General features: G+C 42.8%; 1 protein-coding gene across 2 annotated transcripts in view; it reads left to right on the top strand.

The window, feature by feature from the left end:
• dym (dymeclin) overlaps nucleotides 1-23,717 on the top strand; it is a 488,802-nt gene that overhangs the window by 110,161 nt on the left and 354,924 nt on the right. For both annotated transcript variants that reach the window (XM_060828960.1, XM_060828953.1), the window contains one exon: nucleotides 3,356-3,498. In XM_060828960.1, the coding sequence (XP_060684943.1) occupies nucleotides 3,356-3,498 (143 nt within the window). The remainder of the gene's footprint in view (nucleotides 1-3,355; nucleotides 3,499-23,717) is intronic.

Genomic DNA, 23,717 nt, shown 5'->3' with positions numbered 1-23,717 from the left:
TTTCCACTACACCTCCAATTTTGGTGTAATCTGCAATCTTACTGTATCTCCTATGTTCATTCCAAATCATTTATACAAATGATGAAAAGTAGTGAACCCAGCACCAATCTTTGTGGCACACCACTGGTCACAGGCCTCCAATCTGAAAGACACCCCTCCAGCAAAACCCTTTGTCTTTTACCTTTGAGCCAGTTCTGTACCCAAATGGCTAGTTCCCCCTGTATTCCATGAGATCTAACATTGCTAATCAGTCCACCATGAGGAACCTTGTCAAATGCCTTACTGGAGTATACATAAAATCACTTTCACTACTCTATTCTCCTCGATCCTCTCCATTACTTCAAAAAACTCAATCGTTACTGGGACATGATTTCCCATGCACAAAGCCATGTTAACTATCCCGAATCAGTCCTTGTCTTTCCAAATGCATGCACATCCTGTCCCTCAGGATTCCCTCCAACAACTTGCGCACCTCTGATGTCCAGCTCAGTGGTCTATAATTCCCTAACTTTTCCTCACAACCTTTCTTAAATAGTGGCACTGGGTTAGCTACCCTCTGGTCTTCTGGCGACTTGCCTGTGACAATCGATGATCCAGATATCTCAGTAAGGGGCCCAGCAATCACTTTCCTAGTGTCCCACAGAGTTCAAGGGTACATGTGATTAGGTCCAGGGGATATATCCACCTTTAAGCACTTTAAGACGTCCAGCACCACCATCTCTGTAGTTGGGTATTTTTCAAGGTGTTGCTAGTTATTTCCCCACATTCTACATTTTCCATGTCCTTCTCTACAGTAAACACTGATGCAAAGTACTCATTTAGTATCTCCCTCATCTCCTTCGGTTCCACACATAGGCTACCTTGCTGATCTTTGAGGGGCCCTATTCTCTTCCTAGTTACCTTTTTGACCTTAGTGTATTTATAACATCTCCTTGGATTCTCCTTAACCCTATTTGCCAGAGCTATTTCATGGCTAAAATCTGATTGAAGATTTGTAGCTCGGGTATCCGTTGTTGTGGTTCTGCTCGCCGAGCTGTAAGTTTTTGCTGCAAACGTTTCGTTCCCTGGCTAGGGAACATCATCAGTGCGGTGGGAGCCTCGTGTGAAGCGCTGCTTTGATGTTTCTTCCGGTATTTATATTGGTTTGTTCTTGCCGCTTCCGGGTGTCCGTTTCAGCTGCAGTGATTTGTATCTGGGGTCCAGGTCCATGTGTCTGTTAATGGAGTTTGGGGATGAATGCCATGCTTGTAGGAATTCTCTGGCTGTTCTCTGTCTGGCTTGTCCTATGATAGTGGTGTTTTCCCAGTCAAATTCATGTTGCTGGTTGTCTGAGTGTATGGCTACTAGAGATAGCTGGTCATGTCATTTTGTGGCTAGCTGATGTTCGTGGATGCGGATTGTTAGCTGTCTTCCTGTTTGTCCTATATAGTGTTTTGTGCAGTCCTTGCATGGTATTTTGTAAACTACGTTAGTTTGGCTCATGCTGGGTATTGGGTCCTTTGTTCTAGTGAGTTGTTGTCTGAGCGTGGATGTTGGCTTGTGTGCTGTTATGAGTCCTAAGGGTCTCAGTAGTCTGGCTGTCAGTTCTGAGACACTCCTGACGTATGGTAGAGTGGCTAGTCCTTTTGGTTGTGGCATGTCCTCGTTCCGTGGTCTATCTCTTAGGCATCTGGTGATAAAGTTGCGTGGGTATCCGTTTTTGGCGAATACCTTGTATAGATGTTCCTCTTCCTCTTTTCGCAGTTCTGGTGTACTGCAGTGTGTTGTGGCCCTTTTGAATAGTGTCCTGATGCAGCTTCGTTTGTGTGTGTTGGGGTGGTTACTTTCATAGTTTAAGACTTGGTCTGTGTGTGTTGGTTTCCTGTGTATCCTTGTGGTGAATTCTCCGTTGGGTGTTCTCTCTACTAACACGTCTAGGAATGGGAGTTGGCTATCCTTTTCTTCTTCTCGTGTGAATCGGATTCCTGTGAGTGTGGCATTGATGATTCTGTGTGTTTTTTCTATATCTGTGTTTTTGATGATTACAAAGGTGTCATCAACATATCTGACCCAGAGTTTGGGTTGGATTTGTGATATGGCTGTATGTTCTAATCTTTGCATAACTGCCTCTGCTATGAGTCCCGAGATTGGTGATCCCATGGGTGTTCCGTTGATTTGTTCGTATATCTGATTGTTGAATGTAAAGTGTGTGGTGAGGCACAGGTCCAGTAGTTTAAGTATGCCGTCCTTGTTGATAGGTTCGGCCTCCTGTGTTCTGTTATGTATGTCCAGTAGGTTGGCTATTGTTTCTCTGGCTAGGGTTTTGTCAATTGAAGTGAACAGTGCCGTCACGTCGAATGATACCATGGTTTCTTCTTTGTCTATGTGTGTCTTCCTGATGACGTCCAAGAATTCCTGTGTTGGTTGTATGGAGTGTTTGGATCCGCTGACTAGGTGTTTCAGTTTTTGTTGTAGTTCTTTGGCCAGTTTGTATGCTGGTGTCCCTGGTAGTGATACTATGGGTCTGAGTGGGATGTCTGGTTTGTGTACTTTGGGTAGTCCATAGAATCTGGGGGTGTTGTTGCTTTCAGGTTTCATTCTTTGCTGGTCCGCTTTGGTTATCTGTCCGTTTTTTTGTAGATTCCTTAGTGTGTTGATTATTCTATTGGTGAGTTGTGGTGTGGGGTCGGAATCCTTCATTTGGTAGGTGTTGGTGTCTGCGAGTAGTTGTTGTGCTTTACTGATGTAGTCTGATTTATCTAGGATGACCGTCATTCTGCCTTTATCTGCCGGTAGTATGATTATGTTTTTGTCATTTTTCAGTGCTTTCAGTGCTTCCCTCTCCTTGGTGTTGAGGTTATGTGTTTGTCGTTTTCTTATCATCATGGGTACTACCGTTTGTCTCACTGTTTGTTGTGTCTCTTCTGTCAGTCCATTGTTCCTGAGTGTGCTTTCTAGTGCTGCTAGGAAGTCTGCTGTGTTGGCATCCCTGTGGTTGTATTTGAGTCCCTTGGCCAGTATAGTTCTTTCCATGTCTGTGAGCTGTCTGTGGGAGAGGTTTTTAACCCAGTTGTGTGTTGTAGTGTCCTCCTTTTTGTGTGTTAGTTTGTCCATTTTTTCTCTTATTTTTCTCATATTTCATGGCTTGTCTTTGCCCCTCGATTTCTGTCTTACGTGCACTCCTATTGCCTTTATACTTTTAAGGATTCCCTTGGTCTCTGCTCTCTATACCTGACATACGCTTGCTTACCTTTCTTCTGGCCAAAACCTCAATTGGGTGATACCTTGTACACGCTAGACCACTGACTTTAAGGTATGAATGGATGGAGAGGAGGTTGGTGATTCATATTTAGACACTTTTTTTTTCTTTTCACAGCCTTCAATATACTAGCAGAGTTGTAAAAACATTGCTTTACAACTTCATACGGCAAGAGAAGTGCCCATCTCCAAGGACTCAGATTTTTGAACAGACATCAGAAGGAAGTGGTTTGCTATATGGATTAGCTTCTGGTGTGGCATGTAAGTGTGTTTGATTATTGTTACAGGTATGTGACTGTAAAATGGAACAAAATTGTAAGATGTTTGCAACACAGAAGGTGGCTATGTGGCACCAGAGCCCATACTGGCTCTGAAGAATAGTTTAACTAGTCTCACTCACATATCCAGTCTTTTGTATATTTGCAAGGAATACAGAGAAAACTAGCCATTTGGACACAAGACAGTGGGTGGTGGTGGAGGGTTGCTTTTCAGACTGGAGGCCTATGATTTTGTGTGGTGCCACAACGATTGGTGTTGGGTCCACTGCTTTTTGACATTTATATAAATGGTTTGGATATGAACATAGGAGGTATAGTGAGTAAGTTTACAGATGATACCAAAATTGGAGGTGTAGTGGGCAGTGATGAAGGTTACCTCCAAAATACAATGGGATCTCGATCATATGGGCCAGTGGGTTGAAGGCTAGTAGATGGAGTTTAATTTAGATAAATGTGAGGTGAGATAAATTTTGGAAAGGCAAGTCAGGGCCAGACTTATACACTTAATGGTAAGGTCCCAGGGAGTGTTGCTGAACAAAGAGACCTTGGAGTGCAGGTTCATAGTGAAGTCTCAGGGAGATAGGATAGTGAAGAAGGCATTTAGTCTGCTTTCCTTTATTGGTTAGTGCATTGGGTATAGGAGTTGGGAGGTCATGTTGTGGCTATACAAGACATTGGTTTTGGCCACTTTTGGAATATTGCGTGCAATTCTGGTCTCCCTCTTAAAGGAAGGATGTTGTGAAACTTGCAAGAGTTCAGAAAAGATTTAGAAGGATGTTGCCAGGGTTGGAGGTTTTGAGCTGTAGGGAGAGGCTGAATAGGGTGGGTTGATGAGCGTGGATAGTGTTAATAGGCATTATCTTTTCCTTGGGGTGGGGGGGGGCATCCAGAGGGCATAGGTTGAGGGTGAGGGGAAAGATTTAAGATGGACCTAAGGGGCAAAATTTTCACACACAGGGTGGTAAGTGTATGGAATGATCTACCAGAGGAAGTGGAGGATCTGGTACAACAACAACATTTAAGAGGCATCTGGATGAGTATATGAATTGTAAGGGTTTCAGAGGGATGTGGGCCAAGTGCTGGCAAATGGGACTAGATTATTTTCGGATATCTGGTCGGCATGGAAGAGTTGGAGCATAGGATCTGTGTCTGTGCTGTAAATCTCTTTGGCTCTAAGTGAACAAAGAAGAACAGTACAGCAAAGGAACACACCTTCGGCTTTCCGAACTAAAATTCTTTGTCTTTATGCGGTCCATGTACCTCTCTTCCCTTTGCGTTCAAATGCCAGTCAAGATTCCTCTTAAATTTTGTTATTGTATCTGTCTCCATGACAACCTCTGGCAGTGTATTCCAGACAGTTACCCTGGGATTGGGATATCATAGCAATTACAGTGACATGGCTCAGGGATGGGCAGAACTGGCAGCTTAACGTTCCAGGATATAAGTGCTACAAGAAGGATAGAAAGGGAGGTAAGAGAGGAGGGAGAGTGGCCTTTGATAAGGGATAGCATTACAGCTGTGCTGAGGAAAGATATTCCTGGAAATGCATCCAGGGAAGTTATTTGGGTGGAACTGAGAAATAAGAAAGCGATAACACCTTATTGGTACTGTTATAGACCCCCTAAAAGAGGGAAATTGAGTAACAAATTTGTAAGGAGATTTCTGCTATCTGTACTGGGACTGCCATAGTGTTAAGGGTTTAGATGGAGAGGAATTTGTTAATTGTGTACAAGAAAATTTGCTGATTCAGTAGGTGGATGTACCTATTAGAGAAGGTGCAAGACTTGACCTACTCTTGGGAAATATGGGCTACAGGGAGAGGCTGAACAGGCTGGGGCTGTTTTCCCTGGAGCGTCGGAGGCTGAGGGATGAACTTATAGATGTTTGCAAAATTATGAGGGGCATGGATAGGGTAAATAGGCAAAGTCTTTTCCCTGGGGTCGGGGAGTCCAGAACTAGAGGGCATAGGTTTAGGGTGAGATGGGAAAGATATAAGAGAGACCTCAGGGGCAACCTTTTCACGCAGAGGGTGGTACGTGTATAGAATAAGCTACCAGAGGATGTGGTGGAGGCTAGTACAATTGCAACATTTAGGAGGCATTTGGATGAGTATATGAATAGGAAGGGTTTGGAGGGATATGGGTCAGGTGCTGGCAGGTGGGACTAGATTGGGTTGGGATATCAGGTTGACATGGACGGGTTGGACCGAAGGCCAGCGACCCCAAAGTTGGAAAATAGTGATGGAAAAGGATAGACCAGAACTAAAAGTTGAAGTTCTAAATTGGAGAAAGGATTAGGCAAGAACTTTCAAAAGCTGATTGGGGGCAGATGTTCACAGATAAAGGGACGGCTGGAAAATGAGAAGCCTTCAGAAATGAGACAACGAGAATCCAGAGAAAGTATATTCCTGTTAGGGTGAAAGGAAAGGCTGGTAGGTATAGGGAATGCTGGATGACTAAAGAAATTGAGGGTTTGATTAAGAAAAAAAAGGAAGCATATGTCAGGTATAGACAGGATAGATCAAGTGAATCTTTAGAGTATAAAGGCAGTGGGGGTATACTTGAGGGAAATCAGGAGGACAAAAAGGGGACATGAGATACCTTTGGCAAAGCTCAATGCAGGGGCCCCTCAAGGATCAGCAACGCAGCCTTTGTGTGGAACTGCAGAAAATGTGGGAGATACTAAATGAGTATTTTGCGTCAGTATTTACTGTGGAAAAGGATGTGGAAGATATAGGAAGTCGCGAAAAAGATGGTAACACCTTGCAAAATGTCCATATTACAGAGGAGGAAGTGCTGGATGTTTGGAAATGCATAAAGGTAGATAAATCCCCAGGACCTGATCAAGTGTAGCCTAGAACTCTGTGGGAAGCTAGGGACGTGATTGCTGGACTTGGTGAGATATTTGTATCATCGATAGTCACAGGTGAGGTGCCAGTAGACTGGAGGTTGGCAAACGTGACACTGTTTAAGAAGGGTGGTAAGGATAAGCCAGGGAACTATAGACAGTGAGCCTGACGTTGGTCGTGTTCAAGTTGTTGGAGGGAATCCTGAGGGACAGGATGTACATGTATTTGGAAACGCAAGGACTGATTTAGGGATAGTCAACATGGCTTTGTGCATGAGAAATTATGTCTCACAAACTTGATTGAGTTTTTTGAAGAAATATCAAAGAGGATTGATGAGGGCAGAGCGGTAGATGTGGTCTATATGGACTTCAGTAAGGCATCAACAAGGTTCCCCATGGAAGACTGATTAGCAAGGTTAGATCTCACTGAATACAGGGAGAACTCGCCATTTGGATCCAGAACTGGTTTGAAGGTAGAAGACAGAAGGTGGTGGTGGAGTGTTGATTTTCAGACTGGAGGCCTATGACCAGTGGAGTGCCACAAGGATCGATGCTGGGTCCTCTGCTTTGTGTTAGTTTTATAAGTGATTTGGATGCAAGCATAAGAGGCACAGTTAGTAAGTTTGCAGATGACACCAATATTGGAGGTTTAGTGGACAGCAAAGTGGGTTACCTGAGATTACAACAGGATCTTGATCAGATGGGCCAATGGGCTGAGAAGTGACAGATGGAGTTTAATTCAGATAAATGCGAGGTGCTGCATTTGGGAAAGCAAATCTTAGCAGGATTTATACACTTAAGGTCCTAGGGAGTGTTGTTGAACAAAGACCATGGATTGTAGGTTTATAGCTCCTTGAAAGTGGAGTCACAAGTAGATAGGATAGTGAAGAAGCCATTTGGTATGCTTTCCTTTGTTGGTCAGAGTATTGAGTACAGGAGTTGGGGACGTCGTGTTGCGGTTGTACAGGACATTGTTTAAGCCACTGTTGGAATATTGCATGCAATTCTGGTCTCCTTCCTATAGGAAAGATGTTGTGAAACTTGAAAGAGTTCAGAAAAAATTTACAAGGATGTTGACAGGGTTGAAGGATTTGAGCTATAGGGAGAGGCTGAATAGGCTGGGGCTGTTTTTCTTAGAGTGTTGGAGGCTGAGGTGTGATCTTAGAGGTTTACAAAGTTGAGGGGCATAGATAGGGTAAATAGGCAAATTTTTTTTCCCTGGGGTCGGGGAGTCCAGAACCAGAGGGCATAGATTTAGAGGGAGAGGGGAAAGATATAAAAGGGACCTAAGGGGAGCTTTTTCACGCAGTGGGTGGTACGTGTATGGAATGAACTGCCAGAGGATGTGGTAGAGGCTGGTACAATTGCAACATTTAAAAGGCATGTGAATGTGTATATGAATAGGAAGGGTTTGAAGGGATATGGGCCGGGTGCTGGCAGGTGGGACTAGATTGGGTTGGGATATCTGGTCAGCATGGACGGGTTGGACCAAAGGGTCTGTTTCCATACTGTACATCTCTATGACTCTCTGTGTAAAGAAAAACAACAAGTTGCCTCTCACATCTCCTTTAAACTTATTTTTGCTTTAAGTCTATGTCCCCTTGTAATTGACATTTCTATCTGAGGCAAAATACTCCCGAGTATCCATTTTATCCAGACCTCCTATAATTTTGTAAACCTCTAACAGGTTCCCCTCATTCTTTGGCATTCATGTGAAAACAAATGAAGTTGTTCCAATCTCTCCTCTTAGCTAACATCGTTCAAATTAAGCAACAACCTGGTAAATGAGTTTTGAACTCTCCAAAGCTGCCTCATCCTCCTTGTAGTATGGTGACCAGAACTGTATACAATATTGCAAATGTACCCAACTAAAATTGCTACAACATGACTATTTATGTTCTTTACCCCATCTGTTGAAGTCAAGCACGTGCCACTTTGACTACCTTACTCTCTTGTGTTGCTACTTTTGGAGAACTATGAACTTGTATGTCTCGATCCCTCTCTACGCTGGTGATATGAATGGTTCTGCCGTTTACTGTATTCTTCCCTCCTGCATGCAGTCTTTCAAAATGCATCACCTCACAGTTTTCTGGATTATACTCCAACTACCACTTCTTTCCCAAGATTCTGGCCTATCTGTGTCCTGCTGTATCCTCGAGCAATCCTTCTCACTATGCTCAACTTCCCCGATCTTTGTGTCATCTGCAACATTACTAATCAGGCCAACTGCGTTCGAGCCAAGTCTTCTCCCTTCACACGATGATCATTTTCCTTTTGAAAACCACAAGTGAATGTGTCTCTACCTTGCAGTTAGTGGATTTCAGATCCTAATTATTTGTCTTAAGATTGGTGATGTTTTTCACCAATCATCTTAAATCCTTAAATTTTCTGATTCTCAATCCTTCTGATACCAATGGGAAAGGTTTTTCCTTAACTACTTTGTCTAGTCATCTTGCAAACATCTCTATAAAGTTTCCTGTCATATAAAGAGAACTTTCTCCCAACTATTACATTGCTGATGTTCATCATTCGGAGAACCATTCTTACGAATTTTTTATGCACCCTGTCTGAGATCTTTGTATCCTTTCAAACGTACAGCAATCAGAATTGGACATAATGTTCCAGTTGAGCTCCAAATAGTGGGTTTTAAATGTTAATCATCATTTTCTTGCTTTTGCACTTTGTTATAAAGTTCAGGATTCCATAGGCCTTTTCAACTGCTTTCTTAATCTGTGCTGCTAGCTTCAATGATTTGTTCACATTTAACCAGGTCTCTGTTATTGTACCCATTTGTAACTTTTGGTTTGTATTGTCTCTGTTTTCTTCCTTCTTAAGTATATCCCCTCCCACTTCTCTACTCTAAGTTTCATCTTACAGTCTGTTCCTGTTCTCACAGTTTGCAACACTTCGAGGTTTTGTGTTGTCTGCACATTTTGACGTAATGCATTGCACACCCAAATCCAGCTCATTAGTACATACAAGAAAGTTTGTGGTCAGAGTGCTGAAGCGTTTGGAACTCCAATGTATACAGGGGAACCTCGATTATCTGAACGTAATGGGTGGGCACAATTTCATTCGGTTAATCGATTAAATGTCTTTCTCTGGAACTTGGAGTTTTTAAAGTCTGCATCCTGTTCACAAGACTGCACCTCCACCACCGACCCCGTGCAACATCGCCCCCATCACAACCCGCACCCAACCCCGTGCAACACCATTCTCTCTCTCTTCCCCCCCCCCCCCCCAAAACCACCAACCCTGTCCAACACTGCCCTCTTTGTGCAACATCCTTCCCTCCCATCCCCAACCCTGTTTAACACCACCCCCCAATTGCATTCACACCCACCTACCTCTCTGGGACATCTGGACTGGAAGCCAACAAGACTGCTGTGGTTGCCTTTGTGGGGTAAGTCTCCAAATAGTGCATGCGTGCACATAGCCCCATGCGCGCTCGTTCTCTCACTCTCTCACTCTCTCACTCTCTCTGTCTCTCTGTCTCTCTGTCTCTCTGTCTCTCTGTCTCTCTGTCTCTCTGTCTCTCTGTCTCTCTGTCTCTCTGTCTCTCTGTCTCTCTGTCTCTCTGTCTCTCTGTCTCTCTGTCTCTCTGTCTCTCTGTCTCTCTGTCTCTCTGTCTCTCACGTGCTCTCTCACACACTCGCACTCGCACTCTCTCTCACTCAACATTTTACTGCACCACTTTTTGACAGGTTCCACCTTTGCCCTGTACAGGACAATGTTGGAGAGGTTATCTGGGGAAGGGGGGGGATTTAGGGTACACCCCTGTGTAGAACTCCAGGGATAGTGGGGGGAGTGGGAGAGGACGGGCTGTCTGTCATTTGGAGATGGTGTCTGTTTAATCACTGTAAACAAAAGACGCGATCACGGTTGGAAACACGTCTTTGTAATGTTTCCATCAGGACCTCAAGATCTCCTTCAGATAATCCGATTTTCTGAGAATTGGTATCCGGGTTATCGAGGTTCCTCTGTATTTTTTTCCAGTCTGAAAAAACAGCTGTTCACTGTTTTCTTTTCCATTTGTTCCTCTTTGGGCTAGAAACATGCTGATCAAGAAAATTCTGCAGAAGACAATCACAGAATCACTGAAGTGTTACGGCATAGCACATTATATCTGCATCTGCACTTCTAAAATGTGCATCATTACGTACTGCCAATTTGCTCACACTATTTCGATCCAAATAGTCATCTAGTATCCTCTTATATGTTACAATTGAAACTACCTCCTCCATATTTCCAGGCAGTGCATTCCATACCCTGACTAGTTGCTGAGTAAAAATCTTTTTTTAAAAGAAACCTTCTCCACCCTTTACATACTGTTACCCTCCTGGTTTTTATTAGAATATTTAAAGTCCCTCATTAACACTACCCTATTATTTTTGCTGGTAAGTACCCTCTAAGTTTGCTCCTACAGAATTCATTCAGTTTCGTAACAATACTTCTCTTGTTTTTCAACTCAAACCAAATAGATCCTGTCACTGGCACCTCTAAGACAGTCACTGTTGTAATATTTTCTTTTGTCAGTATTGTCACCTATCCTCTTTATTTTTCTACCCTAATGTCCTCCTATATCTGGGCATATTTAAGAACTAGTCATGCCCTTTCTTTACATTGTGTCGATAGCTTACCAACCTTTCAATTTTTCATTACTTGACATGCACCTTCTCAGGATTTTATCTTCTGGTACCATTCTCAAGCATCAGTTCTTTGAATGTGAATCTGTCACAATTGGTCCTGTTTTGTTCTGATTTGGCATCTGCTTGCATAAACTTTGGAGCATGTTGCTGGATAACACAGAATAAGAACCATGGTTGACTCTTCTCTAAGCAAGACTGTTGAAGTTAACAGCTGAAAAATGTGTTGCTGGAAAAGCGCAGCAGGTCAGGCAGCATCCCAGGAGCAGGAGAATTGACGTTTCGGGCATAAGCCCTTCTTCAGTAATGAGGAGGGTGTGCCAAGCTGGCTAAGGTAAAAGGTAGGGAGGAGGGACTTTGGGAAGGGGCGTTGGGAATGCAATAGGTGGAAGGAGGTTAAGGTGAGGGTGATATTTCGGAGAGGGGGTGGGGGTGGAGAGGTCGGGAAGAAGATTGCAGGTCAAGAAGGCGGCACAGTGGTTAGCACTGCTGCCTCATAGCGCCAGAGACCCGGGTTCAATTCCCGACTCAGGCGACTGACTGTGTGGAGTTTGCACGTTCTCCCCGTGTCTGCGTGGGTTTCCTCCGGGTGCTCCGGTTTCCTCCCACAGTCCAAAGATGTGCGGGTCAGGTGAATTGGCCATGCTAAATTGCCCGTAGTGTTAGGTAAGGGGTAAATGTAGGGGTATGGGTGGGTTTCGCTTCGACGTGTCGGTGTGGACTTGTTGGGCCGAAGGGCCTGTTTCCACACTGTAAGTCTAATAAAAAATAAAAAAAAATAAAATAAGGCGGTGCTGAGTCCGAAGGTTGGGACTGAGACAAGGTGGGGGGAGGGGAAATGAGGAAGCTGGAGAAATCTGTATTCATCTCTTGTGGTTGGAGGGTTCCTAGGCGGAAGATGAGGCGCTCTTCCTCCAGGCGTTGTGTTGCCATGGTCTGGCGATGGAGGAGGTCAAGGACCTGCATGTCCTTGGCCGAGTGGGAGGAGGGAGTTAGTGTTCAGCCACGGGGTGGTTGGGTTGGTTGGTGCGGGTGTCCCAGAGGTGTTCTCTGAAACGTTCCGCAAGTAGGCGGCCTGTCTCCCCAATGTAGAGGAGGCCACATCGGGTGCAGCAGATGTAGTAGATGATGAGTGTGGAGGTGCAGATGAATTTATGACGGATATGGAAAGATCTCTGGGGGCCTTGGAGGGAGGTGTGGGCGCAAGTTTTCATTTCTTGTGGTTGCAGGGAAAGGTGCCGGGAGTGGAGGTTGGGTTGGTGGGGGAGTGTGGACCTGACGAGGGAGTCGTGGAGGGAGTGGTCTTTCCGGAATGCTGATAGGGGAGGGGAGGGAAGGGAAATATATCCTTGGTGGTGGGGTCTGTTTGGAGGTGGCGGAAATGACAAAGGATGATACGATGTTGAAGTTAACATCCTGACTGCCAGGTTTTAGGTCAGCTAATTCATCATTGTTCACAAACTAGATTTTCTGTTATAACTTGTAAATTGTACAAGAATGCTTCATTTTAGTAACTCCATTGAGGTTAGCAAATAAAACTCAGTTACCATTTTATAGTTCAAATATAATTAGACCAAGAATATTATTTGTGGTCTATTTCATTTAAGTCAAATTTGTGCAATGCCAAACTTTGCAGTTTCTTAGCTAATCTGATACAGTGCCATTTGTAACTGAAGACAACACTGACACTTCTGCTATTGCAAATTGCATGGTATGTTTTACTGTAATACATAGTGAAATCTGCTTAATTGTAACCATTTTAATTTTGCAATTAAAAAAAGAATTTCTTGGGAAAAAAAATTGAGGCTGTTTTAGTACATTATCAACCTCTATTTGCTTAATGTTTATAAATATTTTGTGACGAGCTTAAATACAGTATATTTTAAAACTAGTTATGTATAATACCTGAAATTTTGGCTTGCACGGGGCAACTTGTGATGAGCTGTGTTTGTGCATGTTTACGTTTGGAAGTCTTTTTGCCTAGAAAGTTGCTGGACTTGCAAGTAGAAGATAGTGGTGTGGTGAGCGCAGCAAGGTTGCATCGACCTGGATGAACAATGGAATAAAAATAGCATATCCCCTGAACCAATGAGTTTAAAGGAATGCAAAAAAGAGAGTTGAAGGATTGAGAAGTAGATTGCAATACAGTAGGTGAATAAAATGCCAAAACCAGTAAAGAAAGGAAAATATGGACAGGAAGAAAGACTGCTGCAAATGTGTTGCTGGTCAAAGCACAGCAAGCCAGGCAGCATCTCAGGAATAGAGAATTCGACGTTTCGAGCATAAGCCCTTCATCAGGAGGCTTATGCTCGAAACGTCGAATTCTCTATTCCTGAGATGCTGCCTGGCCTGCTGTGCTTTGACCAGCAACACATTTGTAGCTGTGATCTCCAGCATCTGCAGACCTCATTTTTTTACAGGAAGAAAGACTGGATTAGAGAATGAGAAAAAAGAAACAGGAAGAGAAGTTTTAAACAATTTAATAAGTAATTCCTTTAAACTCTTCTGTAGTTCATAATCCAACAGAATTGGACTCTAGACTTCTAATTGATCATTTCCTGGGCAACAGCAGTTAAAAAGCATTTATAACATTTTAAAAGGGTAATTTGCGTGTTAATCGGAAATTAATACAAAAGTGCAAGAACGGTGTTCCTTAAGTTTCACTATTAAGGATAACATTTAAATGCTCCAAACTCCTTTATCTTCTAAACAGAGCTTTCAGGAATTTGTCTATCGACAGCTCAGTTAATTTCTTTTTCCAAAGTGTCTCTTTATTAAGAAGATAAGGGCTGTGATGTTTTTCAGCTCCAAAGTGGATGATCTCACATGTTGAACTCCATCTACTGTAGTTTTGTCCATTGACTTAAGCCACACTTGCTCCTTTGTAATTTACTACTGCTATCCACACTACTTGCTTCATCGCATATTATCTACAAAAATGGTCTGTTCCTTCACCCAAATTAGATTGGTATTGTGACATGGAGACAGACTGCCAAATCAAATCAGCCTCTGTATCCCTTTACCCATAACACATTAAAGTTAAAATGCTTGACCTTCAAACGTTGCTCCATTTGTTGTTAATGAAATTTCTAATAGTTAGAACCAGATTTTGTGAATAACCAATGACAGACACCTTGATTATAACTTAAATCATTTAACAATTTATTATTAATACAGTAGCTTTAGCAAAACAAAGTTGAAGCACAAAGTAACTAATTAATGTCTGTGATTTAAATAACTAATCTTTAATTCTAGCCCCCGATGCACTCTTAAAACAGACAAACTCGTGATTAAGGGATAAATTAAAAGAAAACATGTAACTGGCTAGTTCACTTAAGCTGTTTCCATGAGCTGTAGTCACACTGACAATGGGATTGTATCTTGCTTAGTTTCTGAAGACACTGAGCCTACTGGAAGTAAGTAGCTTTCAGTAGGCTCAGAGGAATATCATTTAATTCTTTTAACTGACATTCTATTCTCCGAATGTTCAGTATGTGATAATGAGAGACTAACCTGGGAGCAATTAAACTTCCTGGCTCAAGCAAATAACACAATTCATCGTGTCCTGAGGATTTGTGAACTTTCTGTTCCGTTAACTTCTCTACTGCTATTTTTCATGAACTAATACTAATTTCTTTAAGTTTCATACTACCACTTGACCCTTGCATCTTGATGATGTCAGGAAAGCTTCTAGTGTCATCTCTGATGACAGACACAATGTACTTTTTAGCTTGTCTGCCATTTTTCTATTTTCCACAAAAATCTTTCTATCTCTACCTGTAATGAATCCATTTTTTTTCTTTTCTCCTTTTTACTTATTAGAGAAGCTTCTATATAACTTTTTTTTACTATTTAGTGTTCTAGTTTCTCTTTTTATTAATGTCTTGGTCCCCCTGTGTTGAGATCTAAAATTCTGCCATTCCTCAGACATAGATTTGATTTTGGCAACTTTATGAGCCTTGATTTAGTAGTACCTTTAAGTCTCCTTAGCCATGGCTGTTTCATTTTTTGCTGTGTGGTATTTTTTTCCTTAAAGCAATATATGCACCTTGAAAACAAAACATTAGTTCTTTAATTACTAGCCAGTGCATATGCACCATCAAGCCTTATGTTTTTTCCAGTTCATTACAGTCAATGACTTCCTTACACCTTTATAATTGTCTTTGTTTATAGTTTCAGATTGAACTGCATCTTTCCCAAATTAATAGGAAATGCCTAACACAGTGGCTTATCATTTTGTCACTATTCCCTTAGAGCTCTTTTACAATGAGGTTATTAGTTACCCTTTTCTTACTGAATAACTAGGTCTAAAAAGGCGGATGCTCCAATTGGTTCCTCAACATGTTGCTCCAGAAAGCTATCTCAGGCACATTGCAGGAATTCTTTCTCTATGGCATTTGTGCTCATTAGATTTACCCAGTCTAAAGATTTGAAGTCCTGTCTGATAATTGAATTCCCCTTGCAACAGTTTCATAATTGGTATCATGATTGACATTACCACTATTGTTTAGACTATAAAGCACTCCTACTCTCTTGATTCCCCCTTAAGTCTAATATCTAACTTAGTTATATTATGATCACTGGTTGTCAGGGCATCAAATCCTTAATTAATTCTGTTTTGTTACCAACACTGAATCAAGTATAGGATATTCCCTTCCTGGATCTAAGACTTGCACATCTGACCCACACACCACCTAGAAATTCCTTGTCTTTTCCAACTGAGTGTTCTGTTTCTTAGTCTTTGAAAATTGAAATGTTTCTTTTTGACTTTTATTTTTGCTTCTTAAGTGTAATTTGGTATGTGTGAATTATGAATGCATATATAATGTGCACTTTAGGTAGCATACTCTCAACCCTCCAACCGCCCCTCCGCCCTTGAGCCCCGCCCCTCCAACCGCCCCCCCGCCCTTGAGCCCCGCCCCTCCAACCACCACCAAGACAGAACCCCACTGGTTCTCACCTACCACCCCACCAACCTCAGTATACAGCGTATCATCCACCGTCATTTCCGCCAACTCCAAACGGACCCCACCACCAGGGATATATTTCCCTCCCCTCCCCATCAGCGTTCCGCAAAGACCACTCCCTTCGTGACTCCCTCGTCAGGTCCACACCTCCCCCCTCCCCCCCCCCCACCCAACCTCCACTCCCGACACCTTCCCCTGCAACCGCAGGAAATGCAAAACTTGCGCCCACACCTCCTCCCTTGCTTCTCTCCAAGGCCCCAAGGGATCCTTCCATATCCGCCACAAATTCACCTGCACCTCCACACACATCTATTGCATTCGCTGCACCCGATGTGGCCTCCTCTATATTGGGGAGACAGGCCGCCTACTTGCAGAACGCTTCAGGGAACACCTCTGGGACGCCCGAACCAACCAACCCAACCATCCCGTGGCTCAACACTTTAACTCTCCCTCCCACTCCACCGAAGACATGCAGGTCCTTGGACTCCTCCATCGCCAGAACATCATAACACGACGGCTGGAGGAAGAGCGCCTCATCTTCCACCTGGGAACCCTCCAGCCACAAGGGATGAACTCTGATTTCTCCAGTTTCCTCATTTCCCCTCCCCCCTCACCTTGTCTCAGTCGATTCCCTTGAACTCAGCACCGCCCTCCTAACCTGCAATCCTCTTCCTGACCTCTCCGCCCCCACCCCACTCCGGCCTATCACCCTCACCTTGACCTCCTTCCACCTATCACATCTCCATCGCCCCTCCCCCAAGTCCCTCCTCCTACCTTTTATCTTAGCCTGCCTGGCACCCTCTCCTCATTCCTGATGAAGGGCTCTGGCCCGAAACGTCGAATTTCCTGTTCCTTGGATGCTGCCTGACCTGCTGTGCTTTAACCAGCAACACATTTTCAGCATACTCTCATATCCAGCATATTTGAAAATCACTAGCTGAGTTCATGTGGGAAAAAAATCATAATTACATTTTCATAATGTAAAGTTTGAAGAATCTTTCTTCTAATGAGATTTTTATATATGTTGGTATCATGCACTCCTACTTTTTTGAGTCCCCTAAGCCTAATATCCAATGTAGTTCTAGAAAACTGATCTCTGAACAGCAAATGCTTAATTAATTCTGCTTTGTAGCAAAATTAATGTTATTACAGGTAAATAAAGGCAACTATAAAGGCAAGAGGGAGGAGCTGAGTGGAATTGACTGGAAGAGAAGCCTAGCAGGAAAGATAGTGGAACAGCAATGGAAGGCGTCTCTGGGAGTAATTCAGGAGACACACAGATTCATCCTGAGGAAAATGAAGCATGGTACAGGGAAGATGAACCAACCATGGCTGACTAGGGACGTCAGGCATAGCACAAAAACAAAGGAGAAAGCATATTATGTGGCGAAGAGCAATGGGAAACCAGAGGATTGGGAAGCTTACAAAGACCGACAGAGGGCAACAAAAAGGAAATGAGGGTGACGATTAAGTCCAAGGGTAAGCTAGCCAGTAATATCAAGGAAAACTGTAAGAGTTTCTTTTGATATATAAAGCACAAAAGAGTGGCAAAAGTGGACATTAGGTCACTGGAAAATGATGCTGGAGAGATAGTAGTAAAAAAAAAACAAGGAAATGGCTGAAGAATTGAATAATTACTTTGGGTCAGTCTTCACTGTGGAAGACATAATAAGATCCCAAAAATTCAAGGGTGAGGGGACAGAGCTGAGTATGTTGGCCATCACCAAGGAGAAGGTCCTAGGGAAACTGGCCTGAAGGTGTACGAGGCATCTGGACCAGATGGACCACACCCCAGAGTAGTGAGGGTGATAGCTGAAGAGATGGTGGAGTTATTATTTCAGTCTATGGCTCTGACTCTAATTGCTAGAATCAGGGAGGGTCCCAGAGGACTGGAAAATACTATTGTGACACCACTTTTTAAAAAGGCAAAAAACAGAAAATTACAGACCTATTAGCCTGAGCTCAGTTGTGAGTCCCATTGTGAAGGATAAGATTTCTGAATATTTGGAAGTGTATGGTAAAAAGGGCAAAGTCAGCATGGTTTCATCAAGGGGAGGTCATGCCTGACAAATTTACTAGAATTCTTTGAGGATTTAATGAGCATGCTGGACCAAAGAGAGCAAATGGATGTTATCTATCTGGATTTCAAGAAAACCTTTGACAAGGTGCCACACAAGCAGCTACTGAGTAAGCTAAGGACCTATGGAGTTAGAGGCAAGGTGCTAACATGGAAAGAAGCTTGGTTGTCTGGCAGAAACTGGGGATAAAAGGGTCTATCTCAGGATGGCAGCCGGTGACAAGTGGTGTTCCGCAAGGCTCAGTTTTGGGACCACAACTACTTACTTTATACATTAACGATACAAAGATAGTTAGAGGGACAGGTAGCATTGAGGAAGTGGAGGGATTTGCAGAAGGATTTGGACAGTTTAGGAGAATGGGCATAGAAGTGGCAGATGGAGTACAATGTGGGAAACTGAGAGGCTATGCACTTTGGCAGGAAGAAAAGAGGCACGAGCTATTTTCTAAATGGGGAGAAAATTTCAAAGTCTGAAGTGCACAGTGACTTGGGGGTTCTAGTCCAGGATTTTGTGAAGATAAACTTGCAGGTTGAGTCAGTGTAATGATAGCATTTAATTTGAGAGGACTTGAATATTAAAGCAGGATTGTAATTCTGAGGCTCTGGTCAGGCCACATTTAGAGTATTGTGCACAGCTTTGGGTCCGATATCTCAGGAAGGATGTACTCTCCCTGCAATGTGTTCAGAGGAGGTTCATGAGAGTGGTCACAGGAATGAAAAGCTTAACAGATGAGGAACATTTGAGGACTCTGGGCCTATACTCGATGGAGAATGAGGAGGATCTAATAGAAATTTACAGAATACTGAATGGCCTGGACAGAGGAGATGTTGAGAAAAGGACATTAGTTGAATAGAATAACCTTTAGAAGCTGTGAACTGGCAACGATAGTGGTTTAAAAAAAAATGGGAATGAAGGGGGAGGAAAAGAGCACAATTAATTATGTTAGCAAGCCCTGGTTTGAGGAATTTATATTTGAGAGTTGTGTTAATTTGGAGAGGGTGAGGAGCAACAGATGTGGAGTTTGATGGGTGTAAAATCCTATCTGGCATGAGGCAAAACAGTGGGGTGACAATCTGGATAGGAAGCAGCTTAAACAGATGCTCTGAGACAAGGAAATTGAAAAAATAAATCTATATTATGTATATTACACCAAGATAAAGGGAGCAGACAAAGAGAATTGCTGTATTCGGAGATGGTGTAATGAGATATACTACTTTGTGGAAACAATTCTGATGTTGAAGGGCTATGTGTATGAGTTATCTGAGGAATTGAGAACAAAAACAAACTGTGGGTTGAATGAATTGAAAATTAGTTGTTCCTCAGCCCAGGCTACCTGTTCATATTATTTTGCTGGCGTACAGTCTCTCTATGATACTTTCTTCCTGGAGTGCAGAACTAAGCTGCAGCTGTCTTTCTAAAACCATCAAAGTTCCAAGTTTCCCTTTGGATTTCTATGCATGTTAATGTGTTTGTTGCAGTCATGTGAAAGTGGGAGGAGAATTTGGCCAGGAAGTTATCTTAATTTTTATGAAGGTGAAGAATGAGAAGGGTTTCAAAGGAGTGAAAAGATTTACAAGGATGTTGTTGAGACTGGAGGGTTCTAGCTACAGGAAAAGGCTGAATTGGCTGGGACTTTTTTCTCTGGAGTGTCAGAGACTGAGGGATGACGTTATAGAGGTTTATAAAGATGAGGGGCAAGGATAGGGTGAATAATCAAGCTCTTATTTCTTAGGATAGAGGAGTCCAAAGCTAGAGGACCTAAGTTGAAGTGAGAAGGGAAAGATTTAAAAAGGACCTGAGGGGTAACTTGCACCGAAGGTGGTGTATGTATGGAATGAGCTGCCGGAGGAAGTGGTGGAGCTGGGTACGATTACAACATTTAAAAGGCACCTGGAAGGGTTGAGAAGGATATGGGCCAAATGCTGGCAAATGGAACTGGTAATTTTGGGATGTCTGATTGGTGTGGATGAATTGGTCTGAAAGATGTATTTCTGTGTTGTCAGACTCAGATTCTGAATGTTTGTCATAGAGATGAGACTCAAAGTAAAAGGTTTCAGAGCAGTGAAGGGACTTGATGGGATTCATGCATTGTAAGTAATTCATGTTCAATATTTGAAGGTTCAGCACTACGTTTTATTCTTGTTGTTATACAGAGGAAACTCGATTATCCGGGGATGGTGTTGGGGCGGTGGGGGGGTGCGTGCAGCGGTGTTGGGAGGGGTGGTGGTATGCTGTTGCCTCATCTCCTAAACAGGGAGCAGACTTGGGGGGAAAAAAAAACTCCGAACCCCGGAAGAAAGGCATTTAATCCATTAACTGAATAATCGATTATCCGAGCGAAATACTGCCCACCCATCTCATTTGGGTAATTGAGATTCCTTTATTTCATTTATTTTTGTTTTTATAGAATGTAGAACTTAGAACATTACAGCGCAGTACAGGCCCTTCAACCCTTGATGTTGGGCCAACCTGTGGAACCAATCTGAAGGCTATCTAACCTACACTATTCCATTCTCGTCTGTATGCATATCCAATTACCATTTAAATGCCCTTAAAATTGGTGAGTCTACTACTGTTGCAGGCAATGCGTTCCCACTAGTAACTGAACTCCAGGATGAATATTTGCCATCAGCCACCACCCTTTGTCTTCTTTCAACTAGCCAATTTCTGATCCAAACCGCTTAGTCACCCTCAATCCCATGCCTCCATATTTTGGGCATTAGTCTACCATGAGGAACCTTATCAATTGCCTTGCTGAAATCCATATACGCCATCAACCGCTTTACCCTAATGTTTGGTCATCTTCTCAAAGAACTCAATAAGGTTTATGAGACATGACCTAACCTTCTCAAAACAGTGTTGGCTATCTCTAATCAACTTCGTCCTCTTAGATAATTATAAATCCTATCTGTCATAACCCTTTCCAACACTTTACCCGACTGAAGCAAGGCTCACAGGTCTATGATTTCCAGGGTTGTCTCTACTCCCCTTCTTGAACAAGGGAACAACATTTGCTATCCTTCAGTCTTCTGGCAGTCTGTAGACAAAGATCAAAGCCAAAGGCTCTGCAATCTCCTACTTCCCAGACAATCCGAGGATAAATCCCATTCAGCCCAGGGACTTATCCATTTTTACACTTTCCAGAATTGCTGACCCCTCCTTATGCACCTCAATCCCATCTTGTCTAGTAGACTGTATCTCAGTAGTCTCCTCGACCACATTGTCTTTTTCTAGTGTGAATACTGACAAAAAGTGTTCATTTCCTATCCCTTATCTCCTCTGACTCCACACACAACTTCCCACTACTGTGCTTGATTGGCCCTAATCTTAGTTTAGTCATTCTTTTATTCCTGATGTACCTCTAGAAAGCCTTAGGGCATTCCTTGATTCTATCCACCAATGACTTCTCATGTCCCCTCATAGCTGTTCTTAGCTCTCTCTTTAGGAATTTCCTGGCTAACTTGTAACTCTCAAGCACCCTAACTGAGCTATCTCAATTCATCTAAACATAAGCCGCCATCTTCCTCTTGACAAAGGATTCAACTTCCTTAGTAAACAGTCACCCGCACTCGACAACTTCCTCCCTGACTGATAGGTACATACTTATCAAGGACCTGCAGTAGCTGGTCCTTGAATATGTTCCACATTTCAACTGTGCCCATCCTCTGCAGTTTTGTTCCCCAACCTATGCATCCTAAATCCTGCCTAATCACATCGTAATTGCCTTTCCCCCCTCAGCTATAATTCTTGCCCTGCGGTATATAGCTCTCCCTTTCCATCACTAAACATAACTAGATTGTGGTCACTATCACCAAAGTGCTCACCTACCTCCAAATCTAACACCTGGCCGGGTTCATTACCCAGTACCAAGTCTAATGTGGCCTCGCCCCTTGTTGGTCTGTCTGCATACTGTGTCAGAAAACCCTCCTGCACACATTGGCAAAACAAAAACTGACCCATCTAAAGGACTTGAACTATAGTATTCCCAGTCAATATTTGGAAAGTTAAAGTCCGCCATAACAACTATCCTGTCACTCTCGCTTCTTTGCTATCCTATCCTCTGTTTCTCTGGAACTATTTGGAGGTCTATAGATAACTCTCAACAGGGTAACATCTCCTTTCCTGTTTCTGATCTCTGCCTATACTACCTCAATAGATGAGTCCTCAAATGTCCTTTCTGCAACTGTAATACTGTCCTAGACTAATAGTGCCACATCACCCTCTCTCTTACCATTTTCTCTGTTCTTACTGTAACATCTAAATCCCAGAATCTACAATAACCATTCCTATACCTGCTCTCTGAAATGGCCACAACATTGAAATGCCAGGTACCAACCCACGCTGCAAGTTCACCCACCTTATTCAGGATGCTCCTGGCATTGAAGTAAGACACACTCCAAACCAACTTCTTGCCTGCTGGTGCATCCTTGCGATCTTGAAATCTTAATTCTGACTTAACAACTCTCATCCTCCCATCTACTTGAACTACGATTTCGGTTTCCATTCCCCTGCTGAAGAGCATTAGCAAATTCCATTCCCCCCACCCCCAGGATATTGGTACCCCTCATATCCAGGTAGATATATATTCATATCTTTTTGAGGTAGATATATTCATTAGGCAATTCTCATTCCATCATGTTTTATGTAATCTGGATGTCGTAGGGGAGAGGAGGAGTAGAAAAGGAATGAAGTGTCATAATGTTATTTTGATTTGTTTACACTTGTGTTACAGCAAATTTTGGGTTTGCATTTGGATTAAAATTTTGTATTGACAATATGTAATTCTAACCAAAAGAAACACGTCTATCTTGGAAGTAAACAATTAAGATAATTTGCCCAAAAGTGTTCCCCCACTGACAACTCAGTCACTTGTCCTGCCTTATTTAACAACAGAAGGTCAAGTATTGCTCCTTCTCTAGTAGGTAAATCTACATATTGAATAAGAAAATTTTCTTGTACACACTTCACAAATTACTCCCAAACCAAGCCCTTAACACTGACAGTCCAAGTCTATATTTGGATAGTTAAAATCCCTTGCCATTACTATCCTATTATTCTTAGATTTCTGACATCAACTTACATATTACTTCTCAATTTTCCATTGTCTATTAGAACTATATTACAATCCCAGCAAGGTGATCATCCCTTTCATATGTTTCAGTTCTCCCTTGTGTAACTTCACTGGATGATCTCCCAAGAATATCCTCCCTAAATACAGCTGTAATGTTACCCTTAACAAAAACACCATTCCCTCTCCAATCTCGTCTCCCTTACTATCCTTCCCATGGTTTCTATACTCTGGAACACTAAGCTGCCCGGTACTGTCCATCCCAGAGCCATGTTTCTGTAATAGCTGTGATATTGCAGGTCTATGTTCCCAACAGTGCCTTAAGTTCATCTGCCTTACCTGCCAGACCTCATGCAGTTTCATTTATCAGTCTTACCTTATTCTCTGCCAAACTCTTGTGTGCCTAGACTATTTGACTTGCTTCCTCTATCTATAGTACCAGCCTCAGCCTTTTTTCTCACTATAACTTTGGTTCCCACCCGCTTACTAGTTTAGTCTCCCGAATAGCACTAGCAAATCTCCCCACAAGTATATTGGTCCAGCTGGAACCCACCCCTCTTAGGTAATTTCTACTCCTGAAGAGATTCCAATGGTCC

This window comes from Hemiscyllium ocellatum, chromosome 1, assembly GCF_020745735.1.
Source record: "Hemiscyllium ocellatum isolate sHemOce1 chromosome 1, sHemOce1.pat.X.cur, whole genome shotgun sequence".
Taxonomy (NCBI): domain Eukaryota; kingdom Metazoa; phylum Chordata; class Chondrichthyes; order Orectolobiformes; family Hemiscylliidae; genus Hemiscyllium; species Hemiscyllium ocellatum.
Note: the sequence above shows the minus strand (reverse complement) of the source record. Positions and strands in the feature narration are given on the sequence as shown.